This window comes from Puntigrus tetrazona, chromosome 1 (genome assembly GCF_018831695.1).
Source record: "Puntigrus tetrazona isolate hp1 chromosome 1, ASM1883169v1, whole genome shotgun sequence".
In the NCBI taxonomy this organism is placed as follows: Eukaryota; Metazoa; Chordata; class Actinopteri; order Cypriniformes; family Cyprinidae; genus Puntigrus; species Puntigrus tetrazona.
Window position 1 is genome coordinate 26026257 of NC_056699.1, and position 19483 is coordinate 26045739.

At 37.6% G+C, this 19483-nt stretch overlaps 1 protein-coding gene across 8 annotated transcripts in view; it reads left to right on the forward strand.

Moving 5' to 3' along the window:
• The window catches only part of inpp4b (inositol polyphosphate-4-phosphatase type II B), a 111517-nt gene that overhangs the window by 72275 nt on the left and 19759 nt on the right, over nucleotides 1-19483 (forward strand). For 7 of the 8 annotated variants that reach the window (XM_043237032.1, XM_043237026.1, XM_043237029.1 and 4 more), the window contains 3 exons: nucleotides 1817-1924; nucleotides 7173-7281; nucleotides 18510-18693. In XM_043237032.1, the coding sequence (XP_043092967.1) occupies nucleotides 1817-1924; nucleotides 7173-7281; nucleotides 18510-18693 (401 nt within the window). The remainder of the gene's footprint in view (nucleotides 1-1816; nucleotides 1925-7172; nucleotides 7282-18509; nucleotides 18694-19483) is intronic. The other variant, XM_043237038.1, reaches the window with a different exon arrangement.

Sequence of the window (19483 nt, forward strand, 5' to 3'; positions counted from 1 at the left end):
GTGCTGGACAGCCTTTCATTGATGTGATCTTCACACGTGTTTAAAGCGCAGAGCCTTTGAGTCGGATCCGCTGTAATTATCACAGCTCTTCACTCGCTAAAAAGAGTCCATTTGTGCTTTTGGTGCCGATAGAAAATGTGCCGCCGCTCTTGAAGCGCTCGCACGCTGCATGAGTGAATTCCTTCTCATGTTTCATGGAGAAAAGATCTTTTATCACGCTTTGGAAACCTATTAAACCAAGCCTGTTTTAATATGACCAGTTATTTTTCCATTGTGACATTAGTTTCATTACAGTTATAGTCCCATTCAATCGTGTTTTTTTATGTTTCTGTGTTTATACGTCGTCGTATTAGTATTTCGGCATGTTTGTAATAGAGTTAGTAAATGCTGTCTTATAGTCAAGCAAACCACCTTTGGGAATAACAATGTATATTTTGGGGTTGAAATATAATTGATTACATTTTGCATCAAAATGAAGCCAAGAAAGACTTTAATTTTGCACTGAAGCATTCATTTCAGTTTCCGTTTTTTTGTTTACATTATAAAAATGCATGTAAAGTAATTCATAGTAGTTACATGCAGTAGAGACATTTTAGTATTTTTATATGTAAAAATTATGACAAGCGACCGTTGCAATAATATAATATGAATTTTTACATGTATTTATTTCATTGTTGATGACTGAGAAAGACCACTGAGAATATGTTTAACTTTTTTATTTATTGCTAGTGCCTGAGAATAATAATATAACATAAAGTTTCAAATGTTTTTATTTATTTATTTATCGCTAATGACCGAGAATGACCATTGAGGATAGTATTGTAATAAAAGAAAGTTTTATTTATTTAATTAGTGAATTAAGATTAATAATGTAATAATTTTATGTCGATTTTTCAATTGAGAATAATAGTAATGAATTTTTAAATGTGCAAAATTACATATTTATTTTTGTAGCTTTCTTTTATTTAACGAATCCAGTGCTATTTGATTTATTTATTTATTTATTGCTTGCGTTATTAATTTTTTTCCCCTCTTAATTTCTCCGTCTGCCCACAACACAACCGGTCAGATAACGAGTTGGTTTCGGGAAGTTCTTAAGAGCTCTGATAATGTTTCAAAGAGTCTTTGTCGGCTATATTTGCATATATTAGACCGAAGCGATCAAAAGCCCGCCGCGTGTCGCCGGGCGATATTTGCTTCACCGTAGGGGCGTACAGTATCCGTTTCTGAAGATTTTAATTGGGTTGTTTTTGTACCAAGCAGGTGGTGCCTAATTTGAGCGAAACCCAGCGCTTAGCGGATTTAAGAATAAATGAGCCGGTTTTTGAGAGACTGATATTTGTAATCAGATTGGGGCGTCTTTAAGCGTCTCGAAGCGGTCATTACTACAGCTCCAGTCACTCAAGGTCATCCACGGTTTCTTTTATCCTTTATTAGGCCTGTATGAAAGCCGTTACCTTCACACGTTTAAATGAAAGGCCTTGCGTGCAGGCTCTTTGTTGTGGCTCTCGCCTTCAATTGAGGTTTAATTGCCTTCTTTTTATTAATTTAATCAGACCGACGTGGCATTCATTTGATCAAGTCGTGGCTTTGTACTCGAGTGCATTCAAACGCGCCGCTGTAACACACACACACACACACACACACACACACGAGTCGGGGTGTATTTGCATGCGGCTGTGATTCAATGGAAGCAGACGGCAGAGCCCCGGCTGTTTGCTTGCGCTCTTCTGTCTGTTTGCGTGTTTGGTTTGTTCTTGAACGAGGGCTAAAGCAGATTATATATAAACGCTCGGCTTTTGGTGATCTTTCCCAGGCCCGTCGTCGTTCAAGCCCAGCTGCAGCAAAGGCCAGAAATATCTGGAGTTCATTCCCATCAACCTGCACACACAGAGAATGAGGGTGACCTGTCCGAGGAAAACAGGTGCGTTCTCCAGCTGGGTTCAGACTCCAGTGCAACTTGCTTAGAAATAAACACTAAATGAAACTGCATCACGTGATGGATGTTTTATTACGCTGCTTCAGTCACGCACGCTTTGAAACCGTCTAATCTTAGAAACTGAATGAGCCATAAATGTATGTTCACCCAAAAATTATAATGCAATCAAGTCAATGGAGACCCAAAACAGCTTGGTGACCAACTTTTAGCAAAATATATATTTGGGTAACCTGTTTCTGTATTATATTTGTAATAATGCAGGCTTTTTTGTGTTTTAAAAATACTTCTATATATTTACATTTATTTTGAATTATATATATATATATATATATATATATATATATATATATATATATATATATATATATATATATGCAAATTTATGAATAGCACATTTTTTGGAATATCCTGACACCATTTAAAAATATATATATATTTTCTATATCATCTCACAACACAACTAGTTCAGTTTAGAAGATACTGTTTTCTTGGCTACATTTGCATCCAGTATGTTAAACTGAAGAGATCAAACGGATGCAGAGTATGTATTATATGGTGTGTATATGAAGTGAACTGTCTACTGCAGTATTAGTCTGGTCCTCTCTGTGTAGCGTGTGGCTGGCTGTGTATTCTGGGGAGGAAGCAGAGCACGGTGGTCTCCCGGTCAGCCAGGGGTCAGCCAGGGGTCAGCAGGGAGACCTGCACTGAGACCACTAAATCAGGATTTGACACTCGCTCCTGATTGGACAAGATGCATGTCAGAATAACAGGATTCTCGGGAATATCAATATATTCATTTATTTATTTATTAAAACATGTTTTTTGCTCATGAAGGATGCAAAAGGTAATATTGTGAAATATTATTACCATTTATTATAATTATACTTTATTATTTTCAGCATCATTACTCCAGTGTTCAGTGTCGCATGATCCTTCAGAAATCATTCTCAAATTTTTATATTTTTTATGACTTTTTTTAGGATTCTGAAGAGATTAATGTATTATATGGTGTAATAGAAATAGTCTGGTCCTCTTTGTAAAATAATAGCATTTTATTAAAATATTATTTGTAATAATGTAAAAGCCTTTACTGTCAGCTTAAGCATTTTACACATCAATTCAATTGGATTAATGGACTTTTACACATATATATATATATATATATATATATATATATATATATATATATATATGAAAACAGTTCATATATGAACATCATACGTTGATGGTTCTATACATATATGTATATATAAAGTATTGATAGTGACAGAGAGTCTGAATGACAGAAAGAGAGTTTAAAATCCACACATGGTCTCTGAGTTGATGTTGTTAATGGCACTCCATCTTTAAAGAAACGCTCTGTAAACACAGTTTCCTAGAAGACGCTTTTATTTGATGCCTGAGACAGAAGTGTTGAGGTGACAGCACCGGACAGCCCTCCACAGACGTCCTTTGCATGTGACTAGCAGAACGCCACGGACGCTTTTGTTTTCTCTTTTTCCTGGTGGTGACAAGCCACTTACAGCTGCTCTTAAGTCCCATAACATGTCAGAAATTTTGACACTTTTTTTTTTAGAAATATGGAAGTGATTTCTAATCTTTCTAAACCTTTTCACACATTCAGATGTCAAATCCTGTCTTGCGTGTCTCACTGGATATCTTATAATCTTACAAATAAAGGTTCCTCGTTGTCATTAGCGCTTCAAACATCAATAGAACGCTCTTCACGGAGGAAAAAAGGGGTCTTTAGATGATTCAGATGTTCTTCACACTAAGAAAAAAGCTTAGTTGACTACCAGAATAAAAGTTTCCTAATAATTCAGTCACCTCCACGTCATCCAAGATGTTCACGTCTTGTTTCTTCAGCCATAAAAGAGATGAAGATCTGAGGAAAACGTCCCAGCATTTGTCTCTGTATAGATGAAGGATGAAGGTCCAAACTTCATTCTCCTTGAAGCTCCAAAGGGCTCTACAGGATCCCAGCCGAAAAATAAGGGTGTTTTTTTCTTTAAAAAGTCACGATTTATACATATATACACTTTTTAAAGCTCGCCTTGCAAAAGCTGCAGCTTCACACATCTTCGCCGAAACGGTATGAAGCAAACATGCAAAGGAAGTCAAATGATTTTCGTTAATCCCTGTTTTGAAATCCTCTTTCACAAATCAGGCCGTTTTGAGATTCTTGGCAGATTGATGTAGTTCTGCGCAGGCCCCTCCCACTATAGTTGATTGACAGGACCGTCTTACTGTCATCAGTCCATCATTGTGCAGAGGAAGACGATATAATTTTAGTTGTTGGATATATCAATGAATGCATCAGTCATCGGTGAAGACGCAGAGGATTAACGTTAGTTTAGTTTTTAAGGGACCGCACCGATCCCCGATCTACATAAATGCGGCTAAGTCTGCAATTTGCCTTTGCTAATAATGTACTAGTTAGCCACTTTCATGGCTAAAGTTAACTGTCGGGGTATAGAAGTTTTTTTTTTTATACTACCACTGAGAAATGTTAACCAAAGTGCAAAAAAAATCACAGCAACTTTTGGAAAGAAGGCGACCGACGACCGCTTTAAAAGGACCGTTATTTTCTTAGCGTGAAGAACATTTTCAGAATCGAAATAACATGAAGGTGAATCGGTAGCAAAACTCAAGCAAGCTTGCTCATTTGAATACGAGAACTCGTGGTTAATATTTATAGTTGAAATTTAAGTTTCTCGATTTGCACACACAGACAATAATCACAACGCCCGTTAAGGTGAAGATTAATAATTCTAAATTCGTAAAATGTCATGGTAGACAAGTAATGCAACATTTCTCATATGCATATATTATATTTACATATGAAAGATGTTGCATTATTTGTCTACCAGGTAATGCCTGCATGGCACAACGAGTGCAGTGTCTTAAAAGCTAAATATATTCAATGAAAACGAATAACCGATACACACGAATATGAAAAAATCTTTTGCCTGACGTTGTTCATCTATCAAGAATGTCTTCATTCTTAGCCCGAATTATACACTTTAACTTACAAATACAAATATGACAAGTTCTCACACTCAAATTAGCAGGCTGTGAAGCTACTGCTTGTGATTTACCTTCATAAAATAATTCCATTATAAAGACCTTGATTCAATGGATGTTATATATGCTTTGTAGAACTATCAATGCTAATAAAGAGCCTTTATTTTCAAGCATTCAATGGGAAATGTAAGACTGGATTAGACGTCTGAATGCATGAAATTTGAAACAACGTGTCAATTTTTAATTTTTGGATGGACTGTTGCTTTAATAGGCCTAATTGCTCATATATTTCTCGTACAGTATAAAATTAAAATCGCACCAAATTACCTTGTTAAATCGACAGTCCTACTTTAAAACCTTTCTTCCCCCCTGCAAACAATTCATCTCCGCCACGGAGAGACACAGGTGCCTGAGCCCCTCGGATCAGAGCCTCCATTTATAGAGACTGCAAGAACCTGCACAAATCGCCTCCAAATTGGGCCATGCGTGACGGATGATCCTGACCTGTATATATGCCACTGTATTCATCGTGTGGGTACACCGTTGTGAAACAGCCAATTAGATGCTCCGGAAGCGGCCGGGGGAGCGGCGGGAGCGCCAGGGCGGCATGGAAGCCGTCGCACGAGCGCCTCGTCGTCATTAACGGAGGAACGAAGCGGCCAGAGCCGCGTCCGGCGGCGTGATCCCGGGGTCAGCGCATTTGAAGAGGCCCGGATCGTTATTTGCCATTTTATGCGTTGCGCTCGCTTCCCACGGAGCCTGATCGGCTGACCTTGCATGCATCTGTAACAGAAATGCTACGGAAGGCATTTCCCGTGGCTCTTCTCCATAGGCAGCGTTGGGAATCGAGGGGAAATCATGAAAATGAGCCCCAATCGGTGTACAGATGGGCGTAAGAAGAAGTCTTCCACGGAGCCACTGCAAATATCACGTGAAAATCCATTTGTCGCCACATTCTTTCTGTGTGTACCGGGGGATAAATGTCAGGAGGTTGTGATATTTATTAATATTCTCCACCGCGGCACATTAAGGCTCGGGAGCGACCGTTTATATTGCCTATAGGACAGATTGACCCTCTAAAGTAAAGATTTTAAAACCTTGAAACAAGGCAGCCATATCTGAACAAATCTCATAAAGTCGACATGATGATTTGTTCTGACAGAGAACGGCATCTGAAGGATTACAAACAATCGCGAGTGTTTTACAACCACAAACGGAATAGGTTATAAAAATATACAAGGAATAACGTTATTGGCACGTTTATATAGTTAGTGGTTCATGAAGCGACCCATTTCTTCCTCATATCTAGCATAAGACTAGGTATAGATACACTGTACGCATATATATATATATATATATATATGTGTATATATATATATATATATATATATGTATATATAAATGATATGGTAAATTTAAAGTTGGCCAAATGAAGTTCTTGGCAATGCATATTACTAATCAAAAATTAAGTTTTGATATATTTATGGTAGGAAGTTTACAAAATATATTAAGCATGATTATTACTAATGATTGTTGGCATAAAAAAATTGACCCATGTAAAATCTGACCTGTGCTACTTAAGGGAGAAAAAAAAATATATATATATATATATATATATATATATATATATACATTTTTATTTTTTATTTTTTTTCTCCTATTTAAAGTATATATATTTTTGGGGGGCTCACTGTAACTACTATAACCTTTTTTTTTTCCCCAAATATCAAACATGAATTAAATTATTTGTATTTTAATCATTTTATTTATTTATAAACGTACCTATTATTTATCTCTTGTACTCTGTGTGTCTTTTTCCCTGTATTTGTGTTTTAGTTACAAAATCACGATATTTTAGTGTTTTTAATGTCAGTTCTCTAATCTGGCTTTTAAACGTGAATGTTAAAGTTTTAAACGGTGGGTTTAGGCATATTCAGTTGTCTGCTTCATGCTCGTTTTTTCTATCTTCTCTACATTGTCACTGTTATCCAGTAGTATGAATCGCGCAGCTCGGGTGCTTCCCTTCCTCGAAGCACGTAATGTGTGTTTACACGTGTCTTAACAGCATGCGGTTGCGAACTGAATCCTGTTTAATAGACGTTCCTCAGAGAACAGTCTGCCTTCGCGAACGACGGCAAGCGCATAAAACGAGACCTGTCTGTGATCCTCGAAGCCCGTTGAAGGATGTTTGCCGATGTTTCCTCCGCAGATTCCTTCTATGATGTGGTCACAGTAGGAGCTCCGGCCGCCCATTCGCAAGGCTTCAAGAACGGAGGCCTGCAGAAACTGCTCAGCAAATACGAATCCGAGAAGAAGAGGTCAGTCTCCACACGTTCACACGTGATTGCTGGTTTTCTGACAAGCGCTATATATAACCGTCGAAACCCCCGCTCGTTCCCGGCAGCCTTCTGTAGAGACGTTCGCCCGAATATGTCGCTCCCGTCATTTGCACGGACGCGATTTTGAGATTAATCTGTCAACGTGACGCCACGGAGGAGATTTTTCGTTTAATGAGATATTAGAAATTCGTTCGGTCCTTGTCGCCCCGTGTCTGAAACTAAAAAAAAAATATATTTTGAAGAACGTTATTTTGAGACCACGGGCTGTCAAGCTCCAAAGCGCTCTGAAAACAGAATAAATGTGGCACGTATTGATGGCGGCGACTCTTAATATCTTGCACTGAGGCAAATGAACGTGTAAATTGATTATTTTGCCGGAGAGGAATAAGCTGTGGCACGTTTAGATGTATTTCTAGGAATTGTACGAAGGTTGCATCATTCGGAAGCTGAACTCTAATCCACGCGCGTTTTTATCTTTCTGAAGTTAATGCTGTTAATGTTTTTGCTTTAGGCCTAAATATTTCCCCTCATTAGAACTCTTTAAATTGATCAATCTGTTAATCCGGTCAAATCCAGTTGGTTTCGATGAATGGCGCGGGTTTTTTATTTTTTCATTTCGAGCTTTATTCCCCAAGCTTTGATTGTAGTTGAAAAGCGAGCCGGAGCCCTGATCCGTGAAGCCGACGGAGCTGTGATGCCTCATCGATGCTGAATGAAGTCTGGATTTACAGTTTATCTGGGATTTCATGTTTGTACGCGCACTAGCCAAGTAGAGAGACATTCTACACAGTTGCTAACTTTCGGGAAACATTCTAGAAGGGAATGGTTTATTTGTTTTCATTCGTTCTCTGGTGCTCAGTTCTGATTGGCTGAGAGCCTTTTCCAGCAGTGCTGTATTCTAGTATTCTTGTATCACCCCACATGTCATCAACTGTATCAGAACGAAATAATTTACTTAGCATTAAATTAATGTTTTAAGCTTGTTTAGCCACAAGTTGCTAGGCTGATGCAGGAAAGAAAATAATATGTTTGGATGTGTGTGTTACTGTTAACACGGTGCAATGAGGATTCTAAGTAGTGGTTGCTATGGTGTTGCTAGGTGTTTCTGAGTGGTTTTCAGTGTGTTGCTATGTAACCTAGCGGCTTCTAGGGTGTTACTAGGGCATGCCGTGTGTTGCTAGGTGGTTGTAAATGTGTTCTGGGTGTTTGTGTGCGTTGCTAGGGTGCTGCAATCGATCATGAACCTGCTGTTGTGTGGTTTTCTGAAGTTTTTACTTAAAACATTTTCATTTGTAATTATAAAAATGCATCAATATTTATAATTAACGCATACTAAATATTTTTAGCACACGTTTCTGATTGTTATTTTATAATGGTTTCTTTTCATTTGACTTTTTCATGATTTAATTAGTTATTAGCTTTTCGTTAAACTCCCCTGCAGTCCCTTCACAAAACCAAGTTATGTTTAATGCACTTCCTGTTATTAATAATAACAAATGAAATATATCTTCTTTCTCTTTGTGTTTTTATATAAATGCGGTACATTTAATCCAATTTAAATTCAATGTGAAAAGTAAGTAATCTAAACGTTGTTGGATTACCTAAAATGCGCAATGTAATGATTAAATGTCTAACTCACTAACCCATAGTAATGCATGTTAGCTTGCTTCTTGTGCCTAAGAGCATATTTATTAAAGCCTATATATCTTACTAACAAGAAACTATGCTTCTAACCACAGGCCCAAAGCTGTAAACTTTCGTTTAAACTACGCTTTTGGGAAACGTGAATCGCTAAACTATGCTCATAGGAACCTGCGACCATAGTTGGCTAACGATGCTTTTGGGAAACACACCCCTGGTTGGTTGTTTGGGTGTCCTATGCAATTGCAAATGTGTGTGTGTGTGTGTGATGCAGTTGCTAAGATGTTTTAGGTGGTTGCTACAATGCATTGCCTTTATTTAGTCTTTTAACCTTTTTAAAGCAGCAGTCTTGACTAAAATATATCATAATTTGGGCTAAAACCACTTTGAATGTGCAATGATTGTACTGTCATGGAGAGTAATAAGTGTTTACTTTTAGCCCCGAGTTTAGCTCCAAGTTGTTGGTGGAATATACGGTAACAGTGTTGTTTCTCTCTCCAGAGTCCTTAATGACTTTAATAACTTCAGAGTCTCACATTTTGTCCCAGCCGGGTCCTGTTGGCTCGTATCTGCAGTCTCTCCTGACGTGTTTGTTGCTCTTAAATGAATTGTGACCGTCTCTTTCTGCCTCAGTCGTCCATCTCGCGCTCCTCCTCCTCCTCCATCTTCTGTTCGGTTTGTCCTCACAGAGATGTTTAATTAGAAAGCCCGTGTCTTGACTCTAGCTGGCTGGCAGTCATCGAAGCGCTTCATCTGTCCTTGCCGTCACACCAAACATTTCAGCTACGAGAGTTTTCTATTCTCAGTCGTCTGAAGAAGAAGGAAAAAGCATGTCATGTCATCTCAGCCCACTTGTGATTCCCATCAATAAAGAGCTTTACAAGTTTTCTTATTCAGTTGTGTTTTGTGAATGATCACAGCTGGCTTTTGTGGACGCGGTCGAGTCTTAGGGGTTGATGTTGTCAACGCGAAGCCGGTCGTGAGAATGTGTCCGTTTTATTTTTTTTTTTATAATTTGACATGTTCTTCTGTCAACCCCTCTGAGAACAGACTCATTAAAAACCAAGCAAAGTCCAATTATTTTCTTTACAGTGCCTGGCTTTTTATGTTACTGAGCCAGACCGACAGAGGAATACTAGTACAAAGAAATTGAACATCTTTTCAAAAAACTTTCCAGCCTCCAATGGTGGGAAGATTTATCAGCGGAGCGCCACTGATACGAGGCAAGGACATTTCTACCGGAGAGAAATCAATTTCTGAAAGAGCGTTCGTGCCGCACATTAATCCTGCCTGATACGGACCTCATTTTGTTTCCTTTTAGACTTGGCTAATGTTTTACTTCATGCTCAGATTTGCCTTTTTTACGCTTCGCTAGCTAGCGAGTCCTTTTGTAGTTCGTTTTTAAAAAGATTTTCTCTTAAACCATTGCTGTGTTAAATTAGCACGCGAAGTTAAAGATGCTTTCTAAAAATGGTCGTCGTCAAAATTGGGGGTGTTTTGAAGATGATGCTGATCTTTCGCATGCAATTACAACGAATGAGGACTTTTTACGCTTTCAAAGCCATCAAATCACTATTTTGTGCATTATGGTCAAAGTCGTAGCTTTGTGTGAGAAATGGCAAAAAATCGTGATCCAGATCAGTCCGATTTGTGCGAAACATTCATCATTTGATTCATTTGAAAGATCTGATTTAAAAGAGTGAAGCAGAGCTGCGACAGACTGGCGAATGTCACTTAAATTTGGTTTCTTTCTCACGCAAAGTCCCTTCCAGAGGCTTGGAATATAGCGTTAATTCTTGCCGGTTAGACTTTCATGGCGCATTGAAGTCTTGTTGACAAGACTTAAGTCTATTTTAAGGTTTAAAAGCTACGGTTCCCACTTACTGAAGTTAAATGAAAAAGGAAAAAGCATCAGAACCAGTGCGAATGATTGCAGCGAACTCTTTGTGTAGTTTAACAGACAATGAGAGATGACCTCTTGAGCACACTCATAATCATTCGTGCATCCACCCAGACCTTCCTGGAAAGCAACCTTTTAGCATTTTCTTTGATTAGAAGACAAATAATAAGACAGGCGCAATTCTGGGCCATTATTAATGAATCGCAGGAAAAGGGGTGCAGGGGAAAAAAGGACACTTAGAGCCAAATGAAAGAGCCATCTGTCTTTTCTTCTGCCTGAAGAGCGAGGCAGGAAAGGCGGTCGGGGAGCGATCGGACCGATCCATCAGGTCAGGGGTGGACGCTCGGCCCGATGTAATATGCGGCTACAGCGGTTTTGATTGGCTCGCTGCGTGAGAGCCAATCAATATCCATTTCTCCGGTTCCCTGAGGCCGCCTCCAAGCCCAAGCAGTTATTTCTCTTTAACTTCCACGACGGTCCGCGAGCATCTTATTTGCCTTTAATTTGAGCGTGTCGGCAGGACTGGAATGTTCTGCCGTTCAGCAGTCGATTTGCTCGCTGCACAAAGATAATCGTCTCCTTGCAGATGCTGTGAATGGACGCGTCTGAGTGTGTGTACTCTTGACTACATCCCAGCAACGTTCTCAGAACTTTGGCTAGCGTTCTGGCAAGGTCCTCTCAAAGTTATCAGCAAACATTGTTCCAGCCTAGATTATAGAATGTTCATTCAAAGTTTTCAAATCTCGGTAAGAAGAACATCTTTAATACATTCGTGAAACCTTTGTGAATTGATGAATTCATGGAACGTTACGGATATATTCATAGAACATCAATGGAATGTTATTGATATATTCCTGGAATATTGATGTATCTATGAAACATCAATGGAACGTTATTGATATATTGGTGCAACATTGATGGAATGTTATTTATATGTTCCTGGAACATCAATGGAATGTTATTGATATATTCAGCATAAAACTTTATTGATATATTTGTGCGACACTGATGCAAAGTTGTATATAGATATATATTTTTGTAGAATATCAACGTTATTGATGTATTTGGGAAACATCAATGGTACGATATTGATACATTCATCGAACATTATTAATATATTCGTGAAATGTCACATGCAACTTTGATGGAATGTTTTATTCTGGAACATCAATAAAACGTTATTGATACATTTGTGCAACATTGGCGTGCTGTTATCGACGTATTCCTGGAACATTGATAAAATGTTGTTGATATATTTGTGGAACACCGATGGAATGTTCTTTATTCATGGAACTTTAATGGAAATCTTTTGATGTTTATGTTATTGACAAACATGAACATTGGTGGAACACTTTATGTTGGTGGAGTGCAGGCAATGTTATTTAGATATTCTCCGTATGATTATTTTTTTGGTTGTTATTTTGATAAATGTTGCTACTTGTTTCAGAATGTTCAGAGATCATTCAAATGCAACATTTATCTAACGTTTCCGTATTGCAACGCTTCCTTAAAGTTTGCATAACCAAGAAAAAAATGTCACTTTTTATTTATTTTTTTATGAATTTATAATTAAATGAATTTTCAGAGAATGCTCAGGAGTAACATTTTCTTAGCTTAATGGAAGCTTTAGGTAAAAGCAGATTGTGTCCTCCGTTTTACAAGCTGGGCTCCTGATAAACGGCCACTGAATATCACATTTCAGAATGACCACAACAACATTTCTCATTCTGTCAGGTTACTCCATGGCCATCCCATAGCGCGAGGTCACGTGACTTCATTGATGCGCAATTTATCCGATAAGTGCATTTCCGTCTCCTGTTATTTTGCATGAGTCAAAAGTGAAGGCAAAAGCCGTTTAAGCAAATGAAGGCATTTTCTTTTTGGAAACGAGTGGTTCCCGTCACTGGTTTCTGATGCTGTACTTGAGACCTGGCGTAAAAGCAGCATGATGAAGACGTAGTTACAGACTCTACTGGCCGGGTGTGATCTCTCATCCTGTGGCATGCACATCTCCCTCTGCTTTTCTATTTGTAAGTTTAATTAGAGATTCACCAGAGACGTGGGCCTGATTGCACTGAAGGGCTTGGCGTTTCCTTTCCTCTCATTAGCATCATTTTTTATTTCCATTGATCATTTGTGAACATCCAGACAGCGCGCTTCCAGATCTTCCTGGGTGTACGGAGGATGTGGCTAATGGTGGTGCTCCTTTGAAATATTTCCTGCTGTTCTGCGGCCAAACGTCCCACATGCTGCGTGTTTGATGCTGCGGTGTAGATTATTTTAGGCTAGTTATGCACCCTTTTGAAGAACACAGTGATACTGTAATTGCTAATAGACAGTATATTTAATTCAATGACAGTTCTTTGAAGACTTTGACTCCGTAGTTATAGGCTCGGCACTAAAGCAATCAAATAATCAATACTCAAAAAAAGTGTCACAATTTCATGTATGTGACCGTTGAGCACAAAATCAGTCGTAAGGGTCAGTTATTTAAAATTGAGATTGATGCATCGTCTGAAAGCTGAATAAATCATTTCCATTTAATGTTTGGTTTGTTAGCATAAGATAATATTTGGAAGAGATGCAACTAATAATCTGCAGCTAAATCGCAACTAAACTAACAATGCATATTACTAATGAAACATTAAGTTTTGATATATTTATGGGGGCAAATGTGCAAAATATCTTTTATATTTGAAACCAATCAATGTATGTTTGGCTATTGCCGATCTTTTGTGATACAGGGTAACGTATTTGTAATTTACCTTTACTAATAAAATGAAACCTGCTTTTATCTCAAATAAATTAATCAATAAATTCCACAGTTTTTAACAACCGTATATATATCTTTATAATTATTTTGTTATTATTTAATGTTTGTACAAAACAAATGACATGCTAACTTCAGTATTATATATTAAAATACGACATGCAATACAAATGATCATACAAATCAATTACATTTTTAATAAATAATTTACTATTTTTACAATATTATATTTAGAATATTATGTAATATCCAATTTACAAATATTTTAATATACCTTTAGTTATATATATACACACAAGTATAATGCAGAATTTATATTTAAAAATTATTTTTGTGAAAGTATATATATATATATTTATATATACGTGTATGTGTGTGTGTGTGTGTGTTTTTAATTAAAATATGCTGTTTAATGTGTGTTTATTATCTTTTTTTTGTAAAACAACTGTCTGGTGCTTCATTCTTTTGAACTGGTTAATTAAAGTGAACCAGTCGACTAAAAGGAGTTCACAGACTATGCTCATGCTATCTGCTGTATCTCCCAGTGCTATCTGAGTATCATCTCTGCCATCCACTTGGAGAGTCTGGAGAGTCTGACAGGCACACATGTAAATGAAAATGCAAAATCCTCCACAGGTTGTGTCTGGTGTTTGAGATCGGGAGCAGTGGCTGGAGGCTTTGTGATGAGTGAGTCAGGTGCTTCTCTCTACTCCTAGTCATCCTGGCACAAACGCTGTTTTCCTGAAGCCGGCTTGATAAAGAAGCTCTTCAGACTAGATGGCGTCTGGCTCTCCTGAGGCTCTCGGCCGACGAGTCATTAGCCGAGCGCCGGGTCTCAGGTGGCTTTACGGGGATGTGATTCCTGTCAATCACACCACACCCGCTCTGTGATTTCAGGACACTGCTGGTAATAGTTTGTTTCATCAGTATCAGAGATGATCTGCTGCCACACGCCATTGCAGCAAAGGACGCAAGTTATTAACTAAAATGGTGAGGCTCTCAAGCGTTTTTTATTAGTACCCCTGCCATTTCCAACATTGCCTTGCACGCAGTGTGTAATGTAACTGAATGTAGACAATCGGCAAAGTCGTACATCCGAAAGTGCATAAGTAAAGAAAAAAATCGACTTTATACGGCCATTAGGACTTCGAATCCCACTTCTGTCGTGGCTGCCCGTCACATTTGCATAATTTCCGCCTGTGTTGATTCTACTTGACCCCGCCCACAAACGCACCATTTAACTGACTGCTGTACGTGGTGGACCAATCACAACAGACTGGCCAGCTGACCAATCACAGCAGAGTAGGCTCACGGAAAGGAGGGGTTTAGGGAGACTGAATCCGTTCAAATGAATCGTTTGAGATTTGCTGGAAAACGAGGTGATATTAAATGCATATTCTGCATTTTTTTCACCTTGCATGCATCTAAACCTGTTCTTGGAGACTCCTAAAACTATATTAGGAGCCTTAAAATTGGCAAAACAGGGGCACTTTAATGTTAATATTAAAATATTTACTGTGCCACCAAAAAATTAAAAAGACACACTGGGAACCATTACTATGAGTGATTCAAATGAATCTGTCTGATTCAACAGACTTGTTAAATCATACTGATCACCCTCTTTTTTTTTTAAATTATATTTAATGATAAATGTATGGTGAATATATATTAAACCAGTTATTGACATGTACATTCTGAATCAATCTATGTGATGAAAACTGAATTTAATTCAAAACTGTGAACACCTTTGAGTGATGAGTCTATTTTAAACCAGTTGAACTGTCCAAATGTATTGAATCTCTAAAACAGATCATTCACATCAATTTTTACAATCGCCGTCGAGTGGTAAACAAATCTGTTTTGAATCAATTCACTGAAATGGATGAATCAGTTCACTTTTTTGAACACTTTTAAGCGATAACTCAAATGATTCAGTTTCTTGTATCGCGGTTCAGCGACTAAACGAATCTATTTTTGGAATCTATAAAGTAAATGTATTTTTTAAGCTAAAAATAAATAAATAGCATTGAGCTACGGATAAATGTTTGCCCTCGGACTTTCAGCAATGATTTTAGTGATGCTCTGTAATAAATCAGACCACAAAAACACAAACCATGCAGTGTTTGTCAGGCTGTAGAGATTGTTGGTTAAACGAGGAGGTAGTTACGTTAGCTAAGCTCTATCACTTTTTAACCCGGTCTCTGCTGTGTTTTGTCGCTGTGGACCTGCTAAATGAGTCCAGCGGCTGGAGTTATTGAGCTCCTCTCATGTCTTCCTCCGTCCTTTGGTGCGCGTCTCCTCTCTTTAAGCAGGCTCTGTTATTTGCCGGGAGCCGCGACGGTTAGCGATCCTCCCGGGAGCCAATTATCTGAAGCGACGAGCCCGGTCTGCGTGAGTCTCGACCCGATCCGCTGGTCTCGGGATCGGCCCGCTAACGCTTCGGCGTCACAAACACACACACACACACACACACACACAGACACACACACACACACACACACACACACACACACACACACACACACACACACACACACAGACACACACACACACACACACACACACACACACACACACACACACACACACACACACACACACACACACACACACACACACACACACACACACAGACACACACAGACACACACACACACACACACACACACACACACACACACACACACACACACACACACACACACACACACACACACACACACACACACACACACACACACACACACACACACACACACACACACACACACACACACACACACACACACACACACACACACACACACACACACACACACAGACACACACACACACACACACACACACACACAGACACACACACACACACACACACACACACACACACAGACACACACACACACACACACACACACACACAGACACACACACACACACACACACACACACAGACACACACACACACACACAGACACACACACACACACACACACACACACACACACACAGACACACACACACACACAGACACACACACACACACACACACAGACACACACACAGACACACACACACACACACACAGACACACTCAGACACACACACACACACACTCAGACACACACACACACACACACACACACACACACACACACACACACACACAGACACACACACACACACACACACAGACACACACACACACACACACACACACACAGACACAGACACACACACACACACACACACACACACACACACACACAGACACACACACACACGTTTCTCTACAGAAATCTCCATGAATTAGATGCTCGTGATAGAGGCCTTTTCCAGCGCTCTCATCATTTCGTATCAGAACCGTTGCAACTTTTGCGGCCGGCATAGATGACAGAGTTTCATGTTTCTCTCATTTACAAAAACGATGGAGAAATATGGAAATGGCGGCCTTTTTGAATGGCAGATTTGTCATAAATGAAATCCAGATGGGACTAATAAGAGTAAAGTCGTCTGCACTCTTTGTGTGGCTGAGTTTAATTATCATAAAAGCACAATAAGTGTGATTATAATTGAAACGGTGCCTGCGAGTGTGCGCTAGCTCAGAACGGCTTCGCAGAATTATGCTTATAATGCCAAATTAGGCAGTTTAGTGCTAATCGTGTTAAATGTAATGCTGTTAAACGTGTTTAATGAATCTAATTTGTTGTACACAAAAAGAAAAAAAATCAACCTGCTGTATTAAATCCATGAATTCAGTGCCAGCCTCAAAGGATTTGTGCGCTGCGTCTCTGAAGATGTTTGTAGCACGTGAACGTTCGCATTTTATATTATATTTTAATACATATGTGTGATAGGGCTTAGCTTTTAGAAGTACGCGCCAGTCGTCAGTCTAAATAAAAAAAATGATTCAAACATGTAAAATATTACATTCCAAATAAATATAATACAAAAAAACATATATTGTTTATCATTGATAACTGTTGATATAAAAGTGATTAAATATAGGTGTAATTTATTTGAATAATTATATTAATATTATTTAAATATGTAAAACATTTAAAAAAATCACAGATATTATAATTGTGTAATTTATTAGGATTACCCTAATAAAAATGTATCTAAATAATATTTAAAAACATTATATTATAAATATGTAACAAATTATATGAATCAATCTAAAGTATTATTTATGTTAAGTTTTAAAATTTATAATTCCATATTAGCATTCATATTGTAAATGTATTCAAATGAATCATCTTAAATTTTAAAGTATTGCATATGATTATATAATATATATATATATATATATATATATATATATATATATATATATATATATATAAATTAACATATTTATTTTTATTATATACATACATGTGTGTCTATATATCTATCTAATATATACATAAATATACACAGTACACACACATATATTATGTAAACAAAACCCTTTATTTTGGATGTAATTAATCGTTTAACAGCACTAGTTTTTAAATATTACAAATATTTATTTTATAAAATCATTTAATAAAATATACAATTATTACAAATAAATAATGCGTACTAATAATATTTGTTAATAATTAAAAAAAAATGAATCTTAGTACTTTTTATTGAAATCATATTGGTACAAGACATTAGTAAAAGACGTATTGTTGTCTTGAATTTGTGTTGTGTTGTGTTGAGGTTATTTATGCGAGCCATCACAGGGTCACAGAGAGGCTAAACCGTCATGAAAAAAACCTAATTATGACTTTTTTAGATGCAGACTGTGTAAGTGGCCATCGGCGGGGGGAAAATGCATGATATCATCCCTTAAAAGCAGTCATTTCTCCCGGCTGTTCACGCAGGGACTGGGTTTATTAGATGTAATCGGCGCTCTGTGTCTCCGCGCAGCTACAGCACGGCGTACCAGTGCATTTACTATCCTCCGGAGCAGACGGCCAGGGCCCGGGAGATCCTGCGGGTGGTGTCCCAGCTTCAGCCGCTCATCTCGGCGCTGGCCGACCAGCTGCTGCAGACGGCTCAACACAGCTCCAGCCAGCCGCTCCGAGACGTCCTCAAGAGCCTGGAGGAGAAGGTGACCGCAAAAGATTGCTAATTCAAGTAAACCAGCGCTATCATTGTCATTTTTGAGTTCTTTCCAAAACATTTAGATTTAAAGAAAAGAAATCATACTGTATGGAGGGCCACATTTAATTAAACAATTAAATTATTTAAAAAAAATAAAATTATAATGATACTTCATAGTATTGCTTTTTTAAGTTCTTTTGAAAACATTTAGATTTAAAGAAATGAAATCATTCTGTATGGAGGGCGAATTAAATTAAACAATTAAATAAATATTGAAATAGGTAAACAAAGTGTTAAATGCATAATGAAATAATTAAATATATAAATATATGCATAAATAAATATATAAGTAGTTATTTATTAATTTCTTTGTTTATTCATGTATTTATTTAAATGTTTATCCATTTATTTATTTATTCTTTTTTTTCATTAATTAATTTATTTATTCATTCAATCATTTATTTATTTATTTCATCCACATTTCAGGGTTAAATTTAATTATTTAATGGCCCCCATAGACTTGATTTATTACGGTATTATTCTAACTAATCAAAAACGCTTAAAAAAGACAATTTTAACAGATATCCCTGAAACAAACAAACAAATATTTTTATGTCATTTTTAAAAACAGAACTCTAAGGTCATAACTAGACATTTTTTCAAAGGGCAATTTCAGCCACTGTCCTTGGATACATTTTTATTTCATTTTATTTATTTATTCATTTTTATTTGTATTTTTTTCTCCTAATAACTGGACAGGTGAGGCGCTCCTTATGGTATTGCTGTGACTCATCAAA